At 38.8% G+C, this 21,612-nt stretch overlaps 1 protein-coding gene across 1 annotated transcript in view; it reads right to left on the bottom strand.

Annotated features, from left to right (window-relative positions):
• Positions 1–21,612, bottom strand: part of TSG101 (tumor susceptibility 101) — a 59,833-nt gene that overhangs the window by 35,860 nt on the left and 2,361 nt on the right. The window contains exons 2-5 of the mRNA XM_007465749.1: positions 17,743–17,827; positions 15,426–15,491; positions 11,602–11,765; positions 1,159–1,285 (exon numbers count right to left, since the gene is read on the bottom strand). Of these exons, the coding sequence (XP_007465811.1) occupies positions 1,159–1,285; positions 11,602–11,765; positions 15,426–15,491; positions 17,743–17,827 (442 nt within the window). The remainder of the gene's footprint in view (positions 1–1,158; positions 1,286–11,601; positions 11,766–15,425; positions 15,492–17,742; positions 17,828–21,612) is intronic.

Raw genomic sequence — 21,612 nt, 5'->3', positions numbered from 1 at the left:
TAGGAAAAAAATGCTGCTTAGGGGACTAACATTCTGAAAAGGTTACCTTTATCTTAAGTGGTCACTGGCTATGTTATTTGAGCAAATAAATATGAATGACGATCTAGGAAATATTTTGCATTTCAACATTAGATGGGCAAGACAATCTAACCCTGGATATTAAAGTCAACAGAATTTATTAAGATGAAAAATTTCTGATCCAAAAGAATCCCTAGAATCTTTATTAAAAGAGCAACAAAATGCTACAACCAAGCTTATTCTGGGAAAGCAGAGAAGGAAAAGGAAATGGATTCAGTAAGTTCTGTTAGATTTCCATTCAGCTTGTTAGTCAAGATGCTCCTCAAGCCAGAATGGATTAAAAAGGAAGATGAGAATTTTCAGTGGGAGGAAAATGAAAGCTCACATAATCTAACTTATAAGATAAATTAAGTCTGGTTAATTATCTTAAACAAAATTTGTTTTAAAAAAATCGCAGCTCAAAACACAATGAACAGGCTTAGTAAAGACAAAACAAGTAAGTACAACCAACTCTCAATTATCCAGGGTGATTTTAAAGTACCAGTAAGAATTATTTTTGAAAAACCCAGAAATAACAGAGATAATGTACACCAGTTAGGGGAGAACTGATATTGACTCCATGCCCCCACCCTCTCCACTCAAAGTAAAATCATGAATTGGTTGTACTCAAGAGAAGAAAGCTGAGAGCCAGATGTCCATTGTGTACACCCAGAATAGCTGAATGTGAATGATATAGTTTACTTTATAATTGATTCTTATCTACAGCACTGATCCTGGAGTTGCAAACAAAAGGAGGTCAGATTGCCCTTCAAGTTGTATCTGCTTCCAAACGGATCAAATAAAGCTATTCCATGGCATGCATAATTTTAAAAAAAATTCCAGCTCTATTCCAGCATTCTTTCTCCTCCATTTTGGAATCTAGCACACCCATAGTTAGATTTCTACCCACAAACGAAAGCCCAAATGCCAGTCTTTGTTGAGAATCTGTACATGCAGATGTGGGGCCTCAGAATACCTCCAAAAACTCCACTAACTTGATAAGCTAAAAAGCAAAGTGAAGTCATCAAAAAAATTTTTTTTACAAAATTTTGTTTTCTTTTGTTTATATGAGTTTAAAAATCAAATCTCAGTTCTACTTACTGTTTGGTGGCCCTGTTGCCTGGTATGGTGGATAGGATGCTGAAATAGTAGCACGAGAAAAGACTGGAGGTTCTTCTCCAAACACCACAATCATAACTTGAATAAGCCCCAACAAGTCTGACTGTGGCTAAAAACGGAAAACAAATTTAAGTCATTTACAGATTTACTTTTTGGCAATAAGGAAAAGTCTGGCCATTTCTTATCTGTTTTCAACTTAGCTCGACAATTTCCTTTGTAGGACCCCAAATGTGAAAATTCCATTTAATTAATTTAATACCACTAGGTGATTTCTACTTGTTATTTATGTGTAGCAAGGCTGCTACTTCATGTATATAAAAACAGCACTAGCCAAAGCAGTATACTGCAAAATTCAGATGGTATTGTTCTTCATTTGACTCTATACAGCTAACCAAAATTTATTATATTTCCAGTGGACAAATTAAGGATGCTGGTACAAACTCAGGGATGGATGTAAGCAGTAGTCACAAATATTATTTAAGGCCTTTAAAAGGTAACAATGTTACCTTGGAAACACATGTTCCTAGATTAATTTTTATTAAAGATAGTATTATGAACTCTGAAATTATAAGTAGACTCCATTTTAGAAATCACTGGATTGTTGTACAAAAGATATAAATTATTAAAGGATCTTTCCTTTCAATACCATAGTTACAAAAAAATTCATTAGTTCATCAGGTTCTGAAGGATTACTCAATTATCTTGATCAGCTAATCATCTTCATAACTTCCCTTCTCCTGACAGAAGAGTTTACTAGCAGCTTTCAACTTTCCAAAGCACCAATTTTGTTCCATTCTGTCCCAACGTATGGACAGTGACAACAGATAACATTTCAGAAAGCTTCTTATGAAAACTTGCTGATTCTCACTATTCCAATACCCTTCTTATGTTTGTCTGTAAACTTACACGCTGAGACAGGGAGTAAACATGTACAGTATCTGTGTAGCACCAAGGAGTGTAGGCTGGAGATTATGGCTGGTGTGTGTGTGGGGTTGCTATTGAGAATCACCCAATTTAATATCTTGTTAATTATTTAGTCCAACAAAACTCCCTAACTAAATCATAAAATGATTTTAAAATCATGCACTTTAAAAAGTGAGATAATTCACATACCATAAAATTTACCATATAAAGGTGTATAGTTCAGGACTTCCCTGGTGGTGCAGTGGTTAAGAATCTGCCTGCCAATGCAGGGAACATGGGTTCGATTCCTGGTCCGGGAAGATCCCACATGCGATGTAGCAACTAAGCCCATGTGCCACAACTACTGAGCCTGCGCTCTAAAGCCTGAGAGCCACAATTGCTGAGCCCATGCGCCACAACTGCTGAGCCCACATGCCACAACTGTGGAAGCCCACGCACCCTAGAGCCCATGTGCTGCAACAAGAGAAGCCACCACGATGAGGAGCCCATGTGCTGCAACAAGAGAAGCCACCACGATGAGGAGCCCATGTGCTGCAACAAGAGAAGCCACCACGATGAGAAGCCCGTGCACCACAAAGAGTAGCTCCCACTCGCCACAGCTAGAGAAAGCCTGCGTGCAGCAACAAAGACCCAATGCAGCCAAGAATTTTAAAAAAAAGTGTATAGTTCAGTGGTTTTTCTCTATCACCACTGTCTAATTCCAGAATATTGTTATCATCCTCAAAAGAAATCTATCCTTATTAGTGATCACTTCCAATTTCCCCCTCCCCTCAGCTCCTGGCAACCATAAATCTATTTTGTCACTGGATTTGCCTATTCTGGACATTTCATGTAAATGGAATCATAGAATTCGTGTCTGGCTTTTTTCACCTAGCATAATATTTTCAAAGGTTAACCCATGTTTGTAGTATGAATCAGTACTCCATTTATACAGTCTTATAACCATAGTTTTGTCAAGACAAATTTTATTTTAATTCTTTACCATACCATTCCTTTCACATTAAAGTCTTTGAAGGAAGGAAAATTAATCGTTAATACCTACTTCCAGGCCTATTATAAAGCAACAGGTCATGAATATTTCAGAATGACAAATGACTAATTCAGAATGATACAGGATACAAAAAACGTAGCAAGATTAGTTTATTTTAGCTCAAACACCTAAGGGTCAACTGAAACATATAATATCTTTATAAAACTTTTTTCCTATTGAAAACTCTGAAAACCTGAAGAGCAAAACTGCTTTCTTCTCTATCCTTTTGTTTGCTTTTCCAGCAAGCAATAAAAGGTCAGATTTTACATTCTAAGCAGTATATGATACATGTTCAGGATTAGGATTAATAAGCAACTGAATTAGTAAGATCAAGATAAATGAGAGCAGCCCTAGTTCACGTTCTGTGCCATGCTAGATTACTGCAATAGCCTTCTGTGCGGGTTCTAGTTTTACTTACTGATTATGATTGAGAGAATTTTCTATAAAAGTTCACGCTCCCCTCCCATTATACAGAGTTGTTGCTGAGAATCAGTTGCTTAGGCGGAAACTACATTTTCCAGTCCTTTTTGCAACTAGCTTTTACCAATGGACCATAAGCAGAAGAGATTTAACTTTTATGCCAAGGTGCCTAAGAAGGAGGGCCACCTATCGCTTTGCTTGTCTTCCTTGATGCGGAGGACTCTTAAGCCCCGGGAGATGGTGGCACAACAAACTGGAAAGCGCCTGGTCCCTGAAGCTCAAGTGCCTGCCAGTGAGAAAGACTCCCAGTGGACTATTATGTGAGCAAGAAATTTCCAGTGTTAAGTCTCTAGTATTTGGGGTTTTATGTTTTATGTTTTAGAGCAGCTAGTGATTTTCAGTCAGAAAGCTGATTAATGTATTTATCTAGTACACTTCAGACATTATAATAATCATTGCATTTAATGCCTTACTTTTGTTCAGAAATCTAAGATGACTCCCAGCTGCCTATTAAAGGATGAAGTCCTTAGCTAAAAATCAGGATCTTCCACGATATAACCTTGAATACCATACCAAAGTTAGCTACCATTATGTCTTTTTTGTTAGACTTGTGGAATATAACATACATAAAGAAATGTATAAAACGTATGTAACTTTAAAGAGTAACAATAAAGAAAATATTTGTGTAGCTATCATCCAACTTAAGAAATAGAAGATTGCCAGCAACGTACAAGTTCCTGACTGCATCCCCCTCTATCTATAGAGTTACCCACTTCTCTGACTTAGCAGATAATCATTCTTTTCTTTAAACTACTACCTTATAAACAATTTTCTAAACAGTATGTTTAATTTTTTCTGTTTCTGAACTTCATATGAATTAAATCAAACTGTGGATTCTATTGAGACTTATTTCAACAATGTTTGTAAGATACATTCCTGTTAAAAGAGTATAGTTATAAATTCATTTTAATTGCTGTATGGTGTTCCACTGAATGAATATACAACTTCTTTATTCACTCTCCTGTTGTTAACAGTCATATGGGTTGTATCCAGTCTTTGGTTATTTATGCTGCCATGAACATTCTTGCTGTTTCCTAGTATGTATGTGCAAGGGTTACTCTTTTTTTTTTGGCTGCACTGGGTCTTCACTGCTGCACGCGGCCTTTCTCTAGTTGCAGCGAGCGGGGGCTACTCTTCGTTGCAGTGCGCAGGCTTCTCATTGCGGTGGCTTCTCTTGTTGCGGAGCACAGGCTCTACGCATGTGGGCTTCAGTAGTTGTGGCTCACGGGCTCTCAAACAGACTCAGCAGCTGTGGCACACGGGCTTAGTTGCTCCATGGCATGTGGGATCTTCCTGGACCAGGGCTCAAACCCGTGTCCCCTGCATTGGCAGGTGGATTCCCAACCACTGCACCACCAGGAAAGCCCAAAAGGGTTACTCTTGTGCAGTAGTTATCAACTGGGGGTGCTATTTTTGTCTCCCAGTGGATACTTAGAAATGTCTATAGACATTTTCAGTTGTCACAACTGTCATGCTACTGGCATCTTGTGGATAAAGGCCAGGGATCCTGCATCCTATAATGAACAGAACAGCTCTCCCACAATAAAGAATTATCCGACCCACAATGCCAGTAGCACTGAGGTTGAGAAACCCTGCTCTAGTGTACATACCAAGGAGTGAAATTGCTAGGACATAGGGCATGGGCCCTTACAACTTTACTAGGTAATGCCTAACTAATTTCCAGAGTAGTTGCGTCAATTTTGCTCCCATCAGCAGTGTTTAAGAGTTCCCTTTGCTCCACATCCTCTCTAACCCTTAGCGTTGTCAACTGGTAGTGCAAATTTAATGCACATGTAATGGTATCTCGTTATGGTCTTAATTTATATTTCCCTCACTACTAGCAGGATTAAACAGCTTCCCATATGTTTACTGGCCATTAGGATTTCTCTTTTGTGAAGTACTTGTTCAAGAGTTTCATCTATTTTTCTATTGGGCTTCTTTCTTTTAATGATTCCCAAAAGTTATTTTCATGTTCTGGACGTTACCCTGTGGGTGTTAAGTACTACAAGTATATTCTTTCAGTTTGTGGTTAGTCTTTTCAGTTTTTAATTTGTCTTTCATGAACAGAAGTTCTTAATCTGCATAAGCTCAAGGTAAAATTTAGTAGTCTTTTCCTTTATAGTAGAAGTTTTCCATCTTGTTAAAAAATACCTCACCTATTACAAGATCATGAAAGTCTCCTATATTATGTTTTAAAAGTCTTATTTTTTTGCCTTTCACAATCTACCTGAAATTGATTTTTGTATATTATACAAATAGGAATCTCACTGTCCCAACTCCATAACTGAAGTTAATCTTATCCCCACTTACCTACTATAACACCACTGTTATACATCAAGTGTTTATGTATAGGCATACCTTTTCTTACTGTGCTTAGCTTTATTGTCCTTTGCAGATACTGCAGTTTTTACAAATTGAAGGTTTGTGGCAACCCTGCATTGTCACATGATGGTTAACATTTTTTTTTTTTTTTTTGCGGTACGCGGGCCTCTCACTGTTGTGGTCGTTCCCGTTGCGGAGCACAGGCTCCGGACGTGCAGGCTCAGTGGCCATGGCTCATGGGCCCAGCCGCTCCGCGGCACGTGGGATCCTCCCGGACCGGGGCACAAACCCGCGTCCCCTGCATCGGCAGGCGGACTCCCAACGACTGCACCACCAGGGAAGCCCCATGGTTAACATTTTTTAACAATAAAGTATTTTTTTTTAATTTATTTTCTTGAAGTATAGTTGATTTACAATGTTAATTTCTGCTGTACAGCAAAGTGATTCAGTTATACATATATATATTCCTTTTCATATTCTATTATGCTTTATTATAGGATACAATAAAGTATTTTTAATTAAGGTATGAATACTGTTTTTTTAGACCTAACACTATTGCACATTTAATAGACTACAGTATAGTGTAAACATAACTTTTACATGCATTAGGAAACCATGCAATTTGTGTGACTCACTTTATCGCAACATTTTGCTTTACTGCAGTAGTCTGGAATTGAGTCCACAGTATCTCCAAGGTATGTCTGTACAGTGGATCTTTTTTCTGGGTTATTTATTATGTTCCATCTATCCATTTGAATATTTCTCTGACGATTCCATACCATCTTAATTACTAGTTTTTTAAAATGCATTTTGATACCTCTAGGGCAAGTCCCTTCCAGCTTATTCTTCTTGGTTATTATTAATATTTGCATTTCCATATAAACTTTGGATTCAGCTTATCAAGTTCACAAAATTAACAAATATGCAAAGAAACAAACACTTCTGTTAAGAAATAGATCAGGGCTTCCCTGGTGGTGCAGTGGTTGAGAATCTGCCTGCTAATGCAGGGGACACGGATTTGAGCCCTGGTCTGGGAGGATCCCACATGCCGCAGAGCAACTAGGCCCATGAGCCACAACTACTGAGCCTGCGCGTCTGGAGCCTGTGCTCCGCGACAAGAGAGGCCACAATAGTGAGAGGCCCGCACACCGCGATGAAGAGTGGCCCCCGCCTGCCACAACTACAGAAAGCCCTCGCACAGAAATGAAGACCCAACACAGCAAAAATAAATTAATAAACTCCTACCCCCAACGTCTTCTTTAAAAAAAGAAATAGATCAATTTGTAGAGAACCGACATATTTATAATACTGAGTCTTCCAATCCATGAACAAGGTTCTCTTTTTTTGATTTAAGTCTTCTCTAATATCTTTCAATAAAATTTGGAATTTTGGGCTTCCCTGGTGGCGCACTGGTTGAGAGTCCGCCTGCCGATGCAGGGGACGCGGGTTCGTGCCCCGGTCCGGGAAGATCCCACATGCCGCGGAGCGGCTGGGCCCGTGAGCCATGGCCGCTAAGCCTGCGCGTCCGGAGCCTGTGCTCCGCAATGGGAGAGGCCACAAAGTGAGAGGCCCGCGTAACGCAAAAAAAAAAAAAAAAATTGGAATTTTCTCCATAATGGATTTGTACATCTTTTGTAAGGTTTATTCCTACGTCAACAGCATTAAAAATATAAAGTATTCGTAAACCAGTTCATTTATTCTCTATTCTGCTGAGTCTAATCTGCTATTAAACCCATCTACTGAGTTTTCGTGGTTTTTTTAATCTATTTATTTTGGCTGCGTTGGGTCTTCGTTGCTGCGCGCGGGTTTCTCTAGTCGTGGAGAGTGGGGGCTACTCTTCGTTGCGGTGCGTGGGCTTTTCATTGCAGTGGCTTCTCTTGTTGCGGAGCACGGGTTCTAGGTGTGTGGGCTTCAGTAGTTGCAGCACGTGGGCTCAGTAGTTGTGGCTTGCAGGCTCTAGAGCGCAGGCTCAGTAGTTGTGGCACACGGGCTTAGTTGCTCCATGGCATGTTGGATCTTCCCAGACCAGGGCATGAACCTGTGTCCCCTGTACTGGCAGGCGGATTCTTAACCACTGTGCCACCAGGGAAGTCCCTCTACTGGGTTTTTAATTTCTATTATTCTATTTTTCAGTTGTAAGGTTTCTATTTGGTTCATTTTAAATATAATTATATTATAATTAATTCTCCATATTGAACATACTAATCACAATCATTTTCAAGTCTGTCTGATAACTGGGTTACCTGGGGGGTGGTATCCTGTTTCTACTCTTTTTTCCCTCTTTGTCCTATCTCTTGATGTACTTGATAATTTTAAATGGTACACCGGACACTTCGTGAAAAATTAGACAGGCTCTATATATTATCTCCTTCCAGCAACAGTTCATTCTATCCTATGGCCGGCAGATACCGTGAGAATAACCTTAATATAATCAGGCACTGAACTGATTCAAGGGTGGAGTTTTATAGGGCTCATTCTGCCTGAGTTCTCACTCATGGGGTGTATTCCTCCAGTGGTGCCAACTGAGAGCCTAGGATGTTTACTCATACCCCTCCTCCTTGTGAGTGGTTCGAAACTCAAACTGCCTCCTCAACCTAAGACTGCTGAGAACTTGGCTATGAGGCTTTCTGCTTAGCTTTTTAGCATCTTGTCTTTGAAATGTAGGAATTCAGCATATCCCTTGAGGGGGAACTCAAATTATCTGGCTCACTTCTTTGTAGCTTCCTTTTCTCCCAAATCTTGGCTCCTAAGATACTGGCTGCCTGGCAGACAGAACAGCAACTGTTCTTTTCAGCCCTGTGAGACTGTTAGAATCTGTGCAGTCTTCTTTGCCTCTAGCTAATGCCCTCTGCCCAGATTCTCAGCCTCTCACTCTGTACCAAGAATCGGTAAATACTCTTAGGGAAAACTGGCAGAATGCACTCATCTCTTTGCAGCAAGGATCTTGGCCCTTCAAGTCCTAATTGCCTCAACAGTTCTCCAAAGCCTTCCTCAGATGTTGTTTGTACTTTGGCTTTTCTAGCATTTTTTTGGATAGAAACTGCCAGAGCTATACTATCAGAGGCAGAAACAGAAGTTTCTTACTAGTATTACTTCTTGATAGGAACACTTTGAGTAATGAGATTTGAACAGTTTCACAAATATATGCCACCAGTATCTTCTGTTTTTAAGTAAAAATAAAAGGCACATTTTTCATTTTCACCAAGAACTTTATTGAACAACGTTGTCATCCTTTTGTTCCACTACCTTCTGCCATTTTTCAGGCAACTTCATAATTCCATATTCCCAAAACGTTTTATCTTTTTGAGCAAAGAACTGTTCCAGGTGCCTTTTACAGTCTTCCAGGGAATTGAAATTTTTTCCATTAAGAGAATTTTGTAAAGACTGAAATCAATGGAAAACTGAAGGTGCAATGTCTGGTAAATATGGCGGATGAATCAGAACTTCCCAGACAAGCTGTAACAGTTTTTGCCTGGTCTTCAAAAAAACATGCCATCTTGCGTTATCCTGATGGAAGATTCTGCATTTCCTGTTGACTAATTCTGGACGCTTTTTGTTGAGTGCTGCTTTCAGTTGGTCTAACTGGGAGCAGTACTTGTTGGAATGAATCGTTTGGTTTTCCAGAAGGAACTCATAATAGAGGATTCCCTTCCAATCCCACCATATACACAACATCACCTTCTTTGGATGAAGACCGGCCTTTGGTGTGGTTGGTGGTGGTTCATTTCGCTTGCCTACGATCTCTTCCGTTCCACATTATTGTACAGTATCCACTTTTCACCTCCTATCACAATTTATTTTAAAAACGGAACGTTTTCATTACGTTTAAGTAGAGAATCGCACGGGGAAATATGGTCAGGAAGGGTTTTTTTTGCTTAACTTACGTGGAAACCAAACATCAAAGCGATTCACATAACCAAGCTGGTGCAAATGATTTTCAGTGCTTGATTTGGATATTTTGAGTATGTTAGCTATCTCCGCGTCATATAATGTTGACTGTTCTCAATTAACGTCTTGATTTGATTGCTATCAACTTCAACTGGTCTACCCGACATGCAGCATCATCCAGCAAGAAATCTACAGCATGAAACTTCACAAACCACTTTTGACATCTGATCATCACAGCACCTTCTCCATACACTGCACAAATCTTTTTGTGCGTTTCAGTTGCATTTTTACCTTTCATGAAATAATAAAGCATAAGATGCCAAAAATGTTGTTTTTCTTCCATCTTCAATATTAAAATGAATGGCTACACAAAAATTCACCAATTTTGATGTCTTTTCTTTCTTTCTTTTTTTTTTTTTTGCAGTACGCGGGCCTCTTACTGTTGTGGCCTCTCCCGTTGCAGAGCACAGGCTCCGGATGCACAGGCTCAGCGGCCATGGCTCACAGGCCTAGCCGCTCTGCGGCATGTGGGATCTTCCCGGACCAGGGCACGAACCCGTGTCCCCTGCATCGGCAGGCGGACTCTCAACCACTGGGTCACCAGGGAAGCCCGATGTCTTTTTTTAAATGCACGGTGATAGGACAGCTATCACATACAATCTAACAAAATTGTTTCAAATGAAGTTAAAGACAACTAAGTGCTACTAAAGTCATCTTACGGAAAAAAACAACTGAATCTTTTGGCCAACCTAATATACATGTTTTTTTAAATAAATAAATTTATCTATCTACTTATGGCTGCGTTGGGTCTTTTTTGCTGCGCGCTGGCTTTTTCTAGTTGCAGCAAGTGGGGGCTACTCTTTGTTGCAGTGTGTGGACTTCTCATTGCACTGGCTTCTCTTGCTGTGCAGCAGGGGCTCTAGGCACACAGGCTTCAGTAGTTGTGGCTCACGGGCTCAGCAGTTGTGGCTCGTGGGCTCTAGAGTGCAGGCTCAGTAGTTGTGGCGCACGGGCTTAGCTGCTCCGCAGCATGTGGGACCTTCCTGGACCAGGGCTCAAACCCATGTCCCCTGCATTGGCAGGTGGATTCTTAACCACTGCGCCACCAGGGAAGGCCCCCCAATATTTTTTAAATGCATTTCCCATATGTGAATTCTATCTATTCTTAAAGGTTCAACTCAAGCAAATAAAATAGTGACTATGTGTATTCTATAAACTACCAAGCTCTATAGAAATATGTTTCATTTATTTATTTATTCTTGTAAATTTATTTACTTATTATTTATTTTTGGCTGCGTTGGGTCTTCGCTGTGGCACGGGGGCTTTCTCTAGTTGTGGCAAGCAGGAGCTACTCTTCGTTGCAGTGCATGGGCTTCTCATTGCAGTGGCTTCTCTTGATGCAGAGCACGGGCTCTAGGAGCACGGGCTTCAGTAGTTGTGGCATGTGGGCTCAGTAGTTGTGGCTCATGGGCTCTAGAGTGCAGGCTCAGTAGTTGTGGCATGTGGGCTTAGTTGCCCCATGTGGCATGTGGGATCTTCCTGGACCAGGGCTTGAACCCATCTCCCCTGCATTGGCAGGAGGATTCTTAACCACTGCACTACCAGGGAAGTCCAGATATATTTCTTTTGAAGAGCTTTTTTGAATTACCCAGCTCAGTGATTAGTGATCTTATGTGAATTTATTCTCCTTTAATCCTCCTTGAGAGGTAACAGAAAGTAAATGCTAGTGAACAAAATATATAAAATACAACGAATTCTCAGAACACTCTGTTAATACTTACATGTTTCCATTCATGTAGATAAGGAAGATATATCTTCCCGTTAGCATCCACATGCTTTCCTGTTTTAATAGTCATTGAACTAGTAGGCTTAACAAAACAGATAGGGGGATTATATGGGTATGTGTCCAGCAGCCACAGGCATATTGGAATATTATATGTAGTACCTGAGAGAGAAAGAGAAACTTCAGTTACTTTACTTTTATTATTTTTCAATAATGGCTTAGTAGGTAAGCAACAAAGAGCTACAACTAAGCAACACTTTTTTTAAAAAACACAACAAATATTTTATGTTTCAAAGTTCTGTTTAACATCAGTTTCTCAAATTTTCAGTTTGTAAAATACATGAGCAGGATTAAGGAGCTAATTAATCACTACTCTGCCAGTGTAGTAAGTGTACTTACTGCCATAAAAACGTTATTCACAAATTATCTTTTGGTTCAAGCCATTCTTTGTTATTTGACTCTTGTCACTTCAGTTAATAAAGTTCACTGGTAAAGGATACAGAAGGAAGACCATAGATAACGGTGTCCTTTCGGAAAGTGATATGCTAGACTTGAAATTCCCTTGCCAGAAGTCACGCTGTAAGACCTAATCCAAGTGTCAAACAAATGCTGACTGGTGGCCACAGCTTGACCAATGAATATGGCATTTTCAGTGGTAGTTTCACAATCAATGTCAACCCCCTTTTTTTGCTTTATGTAATAGAATCTCTCTCAGTTGGGAAATTTGACTATATATAGTCAAAATGAACAGTGTTTCAAAGGATCTGATAGTTAATATACTGAACATAAATCAAAGACTTTTCTTCCTAAGGTTAAAGCCCAGTGTCCCAAGCAACCATTTGAATCACCTAACATAATTCAGATACATTTCCCCCACTCAGAAACAGTTTTACTTCATAAAAGTATATACACATAAAATTCACTTAAAGAAATCAGACAGTTATGGGACTTTGGATTTATTTTTTACCCAAAAGTACTTCTAGAATGAAAAAAAAAGACTCCTATAAAATATATCCTAATATATAAAACATAACTTTATTTCCACCATCTAGAATTCTTTGCTTTCTGAAAATGATGGATTCTCTAGAATTACTTAGGCTTAGGAACTGTGCCGTACAAAAAAATGGTGAAGGAACAAAGGTTTAGTTTAAATAAAATTTACATATATGTATGCGTGTGTGTGTGTGTGTTTGTGTGTGTATGAAAAAGAGAACCCTTGTGCACTGCTGGTGGGAATATAAATTGGTGCAGCCACTATGGAAAACAGTATGGAGATTACTTAAAAATTAAAAATAGAACTACCATGTGATCCAGCAATTCTACTTCTGGTTATTTATCTGAAGAAAATGAAAACACTAATTTGAAAAGATATATGCACTCCTATGTTCAGTGCAACATTATTTACAATAGCCAAGATATGGAAGCAACCTAAGTACCCACTGATAGATGAACGGATAAACAAAATGTGGTATACATATACATAATGGAATATTACTGAGCCATAAAAAAGAATGATATCTTGCCATTTGTGACAACATGGATAGACCTAGAGGGTATTATGCTAGGTGAAATAAGTCAGACAGAGAAAGACAAATACTGTATGATCTCACTTATATGTGGAATCTAAAAAACAAAACAAATGAACAAACAAAACTAAACAGAAACAGGCTCATAAATACAAAAAAGAGGTGGTTGCCAGAGGGGAAGAAGGTGGGAGAAGAGAAACAGGTGAGGAAGATTAAGAGGTACAAACTTCCAGCTGTAAAATAAATGAATCACAGTATGATATGTACAGTGTGGGGAATACTGTCAATAATTATGTAATGTTTTGTATGGTGACAGATGGTAACTAGACTTATCATGTTGATCATTTTGAAAGGTACAGAAATATCAAATCACTATACTGTGTAACAGAAACTAACACAGTGTTATAGGTCAATTATACTTCAAACACACACAGATAAACAAACAGAAAAAGAGATCAAATTTGTGGTTATCAGAGGTGAGGGCTGGGGGGGAAGGGAGAATTGTAGGACAGTACACATAAGGTACAAACTTCCAGTTATAAAAAAGCAAGGGGACTTCCCTGGTGGTGCAGTGATTAAGAATCCGCCTGCCAATGCAGGGGACACAGGTTTGTACCCTGGTCCGGGAAGATTCCACATGCCATGGAGCAACTAAGCCCATGTGCCACAACTACTGAGCCCAGGTGCCACAACTACTGAAGCCTGTGCACCTAGAGCCCATGCTCCGCTACAAGACAAACCACTGCAATGAGAAGCCCACGCACCGCAACGAAGAGTAGCCCCTGCTCGCCGCAACTAGAGAAAGCCCGCGAGCAGCAACGAAGACCCAACGCAGCTAAAAAAAAAAAAAGGTAAGTACTGGGAATGTAATGTACAACATGATAAATGTCATGAACACTGCTGTATGTTATATATGAAAGTTGTTAAGAGAGTAAACATCGCAACTTGATGAAAACTTAAGAATTTCATCACAAGGGAAAAATATTTTTTTCTGTTTCTCTAATTTTGTATCTATATGACAGATGTTCACTAAGCTTACTGAGGTAATCATTACTTGATGTATGAAGTCAATCATTACACTGTATATCTTAAACTTATATAGTGCTATATGTCAATTACATCTCAATAAAACCAGAAGAAAAAAATAATAAATGTCTTTAATTATGTCTACAATAGTCTTCTGCCTCCTTCTCTCCCCCACATAACTTTTTCCCTCACCAGAGCTTACTTCCTGGGGTAAAGGCAAAGTCAATAATCCTGAAGTTTACTTGTATTTGCTCTATAAAATGCTGATGCGCAAGTGTTTTTTCCCTCTGCCTGGGATGTCCATTCTGTTATGAATGGTTCACTCATCCTTTAACACCAAATTGAAAGTTATTTCTTTGATGACCTTTCCACGTGTTCTTGTTCTCCTCTATAATCTCACAGCACCTTTATATTTCATTATTCTACAACAGGTATAGAATAGTGTAAATATCTATTTATTCCTTGTTTCCCCTATTTGTGTATGTTCTTCCAGAGAAGGTACATCCTTTATTCACCTTTGTATCCCTAGCCCTTTTCCCCCACGCATAGCAGGTACTATATAAAATCAATGGGTAGGTTACTGAGATACAGGTCTTAGCTAGTCACAAGGAATAACTAACAAACAGAGCTGTCCACAGTTGCTCATGAAGCTGAATGCTCCATTATCATTGTAAGTCTTCCAGCAGAGGGTGGCTGACTAACAGAGATGTAATTATCCATCATCAGCATTACAACCATAAATAATAGCTACTTTTGATATACCAGCCTCTGTGCTAAGTCCTTTACATACATTATTACAAATGAATTCTTCTTTGAGTTAGGTACTATTATCCAAATGTTACAGATGCCCATTGTCACAAAACTAATAGATTACAGAGGGAGAACTAAAACCCCACTCTGCCCTGACTGTAAAGCCTCTATCTTAGTCACTATACTTCCCATTGTCAGATAAGTTTGAGTAGGGTGGGAGCTGAACTAGGAGGCAGCTAAGATCCCTTTCTAGTTCTAAGATTCTCTGATTCTATTAAACAAACTCTTCCAGTGCACTGAGGCACTTATTTGTTGATATATCTTGGTAAGGAAGTAGGGGAAAAAAGCTGAAAATATGAGGTGCTGCTGCCAAATGAAGTTCAATTAGAATAGGAGGTGAAGTTTCTGTATTATCATGAAAGTCACAAAAAAGCAAGCTTAATTACCTACAATTCTTTGGCAACTAAATGTGAATTAAAATGCATCTATGCTGGAAACATGAATCACATAAGACATTTACCTCTATAAGGCACAGGAATCGTTCCAGTGAGGTTCATTAGTTCCCTGGAACTGCCATCATTAAAAACTGAAAGGTAAGAATAATGAGTTAATCAACAAGCATTCTCACAGATGCTCCCACATAAGTTATTCTTCTGTTTCAGAAACAACAGTTAAAACACATTATTACCCTTGAAAGGACTAACTTGTTAATGTTCATACATTTTGTCCAATAATAAAGTATCCTTTGTTGATTCACTTAATGGGATCAGCTTTGAATGAGTAAAGATGCTATGAATTACTTGGAAAAATAAATGTTAATGCTACAGTCCCAATAAATACGAGCTCTGGATCCCCAACCAACATGATTATAAAATTACTTAAAAATCACTATTAACTGACACCATATTAAATATTAACCTAATATTTTCAGATGTTTATTCCCATTCACTGTCATTCTCAATCCCAATGTAGTATCCCACAGTATGAAAAAGGAAAAAAGTTTTCACAGTCAAATACAGACATCTTCTTTTAATACAAATATTTCTCACATCGCACAAGTTTTCCTACCTATAAATGACTGAATAACTAGGGCACATACTTTGTGTTACATGGACTGCTATTATCTGTAATAATGATTTGGACTTAACACTGTATTACATTGAGGAAAGGCTGTAATGTGCAGTACAAGAACACAGAACTGTACTGTTGACCTCAGTTCTTTTACCTACTATTGACAATTATAAACTGTGCTGTAATTTATTCTGATTTTGTATTTTTAAAAGACCACCGTATTTAATTTTAGGGTTATATTTACTCTAAAAGCATGCTGATGACAATAGTTTAGACTTGCTCCAGACTGTGTGGCTGTATATATAATATTTGTTCAATGATGTTGGAGTCTTTGTCAGTTTATTTTGTTGTTGTTGTTTTTTTGGGTTTTTTTGCGGTACACGGGCCTCTCACTGCTGTGGCCTCTCCCGTTGCAGAGCACAGGCTCTGGACGCGCAGGCTCAGCGGCCATGGCTCACGGGCCAGCTGCTCCGTGGCATGTGGGATCCTCCCAGACCGGGGCACGAACCTGTGTCCCCTGCATCGGCAGGCGGACTCTCAACCACTGCGCCACCAGGGAAGCCCCCTCTTTGTCAGTTTTGATCATTTATTCTTTTAGTATTAAGTAAAAACTATACACTTACCATAAAGTTCTAGCCTTTGTCACTTTATTCCCCCATTGAAGCCATTTTTAAATTAACTCTAATTTTGGTAAGATGAGTTTTTTTGCAGATCTATATACCATAGTACAGCATGTGGACAGGAAGGAGAATTATGCCCTAGTTTGGGAGAGGACTTCTGGTTCATGACTTTGTTGTTCAGGATATTCAGGATTGATTCCCCCTCTGCTGCCTCTCACCAGGCTCCTGTTTACAAAGCCCTGGAGATGAGTGGGGTTTAGAGAGTCTCAGCTACAAAATTCAGCTCTTTGCCCTCATTGCGAAGGGCCTCACAATGGGCAGGAGGCAGCATGGGTTTCCCTTGGCCCTGGCACATTTGGTGTTTACCAGGAGACGGGGTTGGAGAGATTATGTTAGGATTGGTGGGGCCAAAAAGACTGTTAAAAAAAAAAAAAACCCTCTGAATATTGTCATTTCTTACTTAAATCACAACTTTATTTCATCTCAATAGAAGGTGGACACAAATTGTCACCTACCTACTCTACAGAATTAAGGACAATAGTTTTTGTGTTTTCTTCATCTATAAAATGAAAAGGATAGTCCAGAATATAGTTTTACAAAATGTGTTCCTAAGAATATAAAGAGATGCTCTAGAGAGAAAAAACGTTCACTAGTTAATTAACTTTAGAATATACTGAACAGTGTGTTATCTTCTCTCCCCCCTTGGTGAGGCATAATGACACATTAGCATATTAAAGGCTCTGAGAAATCTTGTTGCAAAGAAACCCATTTAATTTTGTTTAATCTATAAGTGCTCAAACTTAACCTCAGAATCCCCTCTACCCATGCCCCCAAAACAACATTCTTCACAACTATGTATACTATTTTGGGAAATGATGGACTAAACTATTTTTAACATCACCTCTAGTTCTAAATTTGCATTAGTTCTGTTAGAGTAGTATATTAAAACTTAAAATAACTAAACAAATGTAAGATGTTATTATTAGATCTTGCAATTTCCTATCTCTCACAACTTTTTTTTAGGTGAAGGTTAGTCCTACAATGAAAAAACCAACAAACTTAAAGGAAAAATGGGAAACCTACAATTATTAACAAAAAGAGTAAACTCAAAGTATAGTACTTGATATTTTTATTATATAAACTCACCATATGAATCCAATACAGGTTTGAGATCTTTGTATAAAGTAATAACACTGACAGTTTCACGTACAGTTAGGTCTCTGTATTTGTACTGAAAAGGAAAATTACAAATGAATTTAGTTTAAAACCAATGCACATATTTTACTGCTAGGTTAATTTTCTTAAAATCTTATTAATAGCACTCTTCTTAAATGTTTAATGGTTCTGAGTGATCATTAACATTAATTAAATAAAGACTGAAAGAACCTCAGTAGCTTTTTCTCCTGCCACCTATTCAAACTTTTACCTCCATTTTAGCTCTTTTTCCAACTTAAAAGGCTCTCCGCCAAATCAAATCTTAATCATTCTCAAAGACCTAGTTTACATCACTTTCCTTCTCAATGAATCCTTTTCCAGACTTCCCTTTAGCCCAAAACGATCTCTCCCTCTCCAGCATTCATCGTCAATACTATTTTGCAATTTACCACGTGCTGTATTGTATTCTCATACCCCTGCCTTGTACCACTCCAGTCCAGGAAAACTAGGAACCTTGTTTACACACTCTTAGCAGATTAGGAAATCAGGAAATGGGGATCCCCATCTGTTCACAACACACTGAAGCTCACCAGCTGACAAGCTCCATTCATGCACAAAGCTTTCAATCAGCTGTTAGTGCTTCTCTCTTAAAAAGGAACAGCCAGCTATTCCAAAAAGAAAGACTCCAAGAAACATGTCACAGACGGAAACGGAAAGAAGGAGCTAAGAATAAAAATAATGCAAGGAGCAGAAGAAAACTTCAAAAAGAATTAGCATTAAAAATTTCAAAGAAAGAAGAAATGATATTGTATCCATAAAACAAGAACACTCAGAAAAGAAAGGACTCTTGGACATAAAAAAAAAAAGTGAGAGTAAAAATAAAACATCCAATAGAAGGATTAGAGTATAAAGTCAAAGAAATCTCAGAAATCTCAGAGACCAGCACAAAAGACAGTGATAGACAATAAGGGAGAAAATACAAGAAAAATTAGGAAATAATCCAGGTCTACTCAAAGGCATCTCTTCAGCAGTTCTTGACCTCTTTTGTCCTGAAGCACCAATTTTTCCATGCTATGGGATCAGTACTATTACCACACACATATTTTTCTTTCTCCTGTCTTATTCACACAAAAACATTCCTTACCTCCCTTCCCCCTCCACCTACAACCAAACTTCTCTCAGTTCCCCTTTACAGCAAAAACTCCTGCAAGGAGCTTCCTACTTTTGCTGTCCGTAATTGCTCTCTTCCTACTCTCTCCTCTTAAAGCTTTTTATTATGGAACATTTCAAAGGTATCCAAAAGTAGAACAGTATAATAAATCCCCTGCTTCAGCACTACACCCAGCTTCAACAATCAACTCATAGCCCATCTTATTTAATCTATAATCTCATTCACCTTTCCCTCCTCCTGTATTATTCTGAAGCAAATGGCAACATCATATCCTATTACCCATAAATATTTTAGTACGTATCTTTAAAAGATAAGAACTTTAAAAAAAAGCCCACAATACTATTATCACACTAAAATAATCACTATTTCCTTATATCATAAAATATGCAGTCTCATGTCTTTTTTTTTTTTTTTAGTTTGAATGGAGATCCAAATAAAGACCACATATTTCAATCTGTTAAAATGTCCTTTAGGCCTCTTTTAATCTACAGATTTTCTCCCACCCCTCTTTTTTTGATAATAGTTTTACTGAGATATAATTCACATACCATATAACTCACACATTTAAAGTGACTTACGTAAGGCCCAGTGGCTGTTAGTACATTCAGAGTTGTACAACCGCCACCACAATCAATTTTAGAACATCTTCATCACCCCCAAAAGAAATGCACACCCTGTAGCAATCACCCAGCAACATCCCCTTTCACCCTAGACAACAGCTAATCTACTTTGTTTCTATCAATTTGCCTATTCTGGACATTTCATATAAATGGAATTATATAGTCTGTGGTCATTTATGACTACCTTCTTTCACTTAGCAGGTTTTCAAGGTACATTCATGTTGCTGAATAATATTCCATTATATGGATATAACACATTTTATTTAACTACTCATCAGTGGGCCCATTTCTATTTTAACCCCTTGAAACTTACTTGTTGAAGAAATCGGTTCATTTGTCCTACAGAAGCTCCCACAGTTTGGATTTTGCTAACTGCATCCCCTTGGTGTAGTTTAATATATATGTTCCTATTTCCTTTGTATTTCTTGTGAATTAGTAGTTGGATCTGGAAGTTATGACCTTTTTCATGATTTTTTTCTAAATTTTACTTTTTTTTCCCTTCAATGTCTTCCCCTCTCTCTGGCAAGATCATTTCACAGATGATGGTGTTTTTCCACCCCGTAGCATGACATCTAGGTATCTCTCCGTGATGTTAACCACTGATGCTCAAAGACTAGACCCGTTCTCTTCAAACCCACTCCAATCAGGGTTTTCCACTTTCACTGAAATTGCTCATCAACGTCACCAGTAACTGCCACACATGGCCATATGCAATGGTCAATCCTCAGTCTTCATCTTACTTAACCTATCACAGCAGCATTTGACCAAATCAATTCCTTCTTCTTAACACATGTTCTTCACTTGATTTGCAGGACACCACTGCTGCTTTTTCTCCTCTCTGTGTCTACCCCTTCTCAGTGTCTTTGCTGGTTCTTTCTCTTCTCCTAACCTATTATCTTAATAATATTGAGCCCCAGGGCTCAGTCCTTGGTCCTCTTCTTTATCTCAACTCACTCCTTTGGTGATCTCCCATGCATGGCTTAAAATAACATTTATACACTGATAACTCCCAAATTAAAAAATTCCAGTCTGAACCTCTTTCCTGAACTCCAGACATGTATATCCAATTACCAATTTGATATCTCCACTTGGATATCTAATGAATGTCAAATTTAACATGATCAAAATTGAACTCCTTATCTTCCCCCCAAAATCTATGCCTCTTACAGTCTTCCATGTCTGTGTTGCTCAGGACAAAAGCTTTGACATTATCCTGGATGCTTCTCTTTCCTGCACATCCACAGTGAGTCTGTCGGAAAACCCTGTTAGCTCTACCTTCAAAAATATCCAGAACCTGATCACTCCTCCCTACCTTCATAGCTACACTTAGGTTACCACAACTGCCTCCTTAGAGTTGTCTCTGCTTCCACTCGACTGAACCTCCTACAGTCTAGTCTCAGCACAGCAGCTAGAGCTATACTGTTAAGAGATCAGGGGCTTCCCACCATACTGCAAGTACAAGTAACAGATCAGGGGCTTCCCACCATATTCCAAGTACAAGCCAAAGTGCTTACAGTGGCCTGCAAGACCCTCCAAAATCTACCACCCCTTTATTCAGCACTGTTTCCCCTTGCTCACTCCAGTCCAGCTCCCTTAGCTCCCTTTGCTGTTCCTCTATCATGCATGACAAGCTTCTGTCTCAGGGCCCTTGGGCTTGTTTTTCCTTCTTCCTGGAATGTTCTTACTCCCGACTGTCCCAGTTTGCTTCCCCTCACCTCTTTCAGGTCTTGCTCAAATAGACCTCAGGAAGGCCTTCCTTTACTAGTCTATAAAATTGCAACCTATCCTATTCTCACATTTGAGCACTCTATTACCCTTTCCTGCTTTACTTTTCTCCAAAGTACTTAACACCTTCTAACATGCTACTTAATGTACTTACTGAGTTGTTTGTTGCCTTCTAATAGAATTTAAATTCCACACTGTCTGTTCACTGTTGTATCCCTAGAATCTAAAACAGTGTGAAGTGCATTACAATCTTTAGTGTGCCAGCTCTCTCCTACCTAGTCAGTAGTGACTCCACCTCTAGGAATGCTGTAGATGTAGCATGTAAGAATACAGGTAGTTGTCTGT

This window comes from Lipotes vexillifer, unplaced genomic scaffold, assembly GCF_000442215.2.
Source record: "Lipotes vexillifer unplaced genomic scaffold, Lipotes_vexillifer_v1.1 scaffold2818, whole genome shotgun sequence".
Lineage (NCBI taxonomy): Eukaryota > Metazoa > Chordata > Mammalia > Artiodactyla > Lipotidae > Lipotes > Lipotes vexillifer.
The sequence above is the reverse complement of the archived record's forward strand: the minus strand, read 5'-3'. Positions and strand labels throughout refer to the sequence as shown.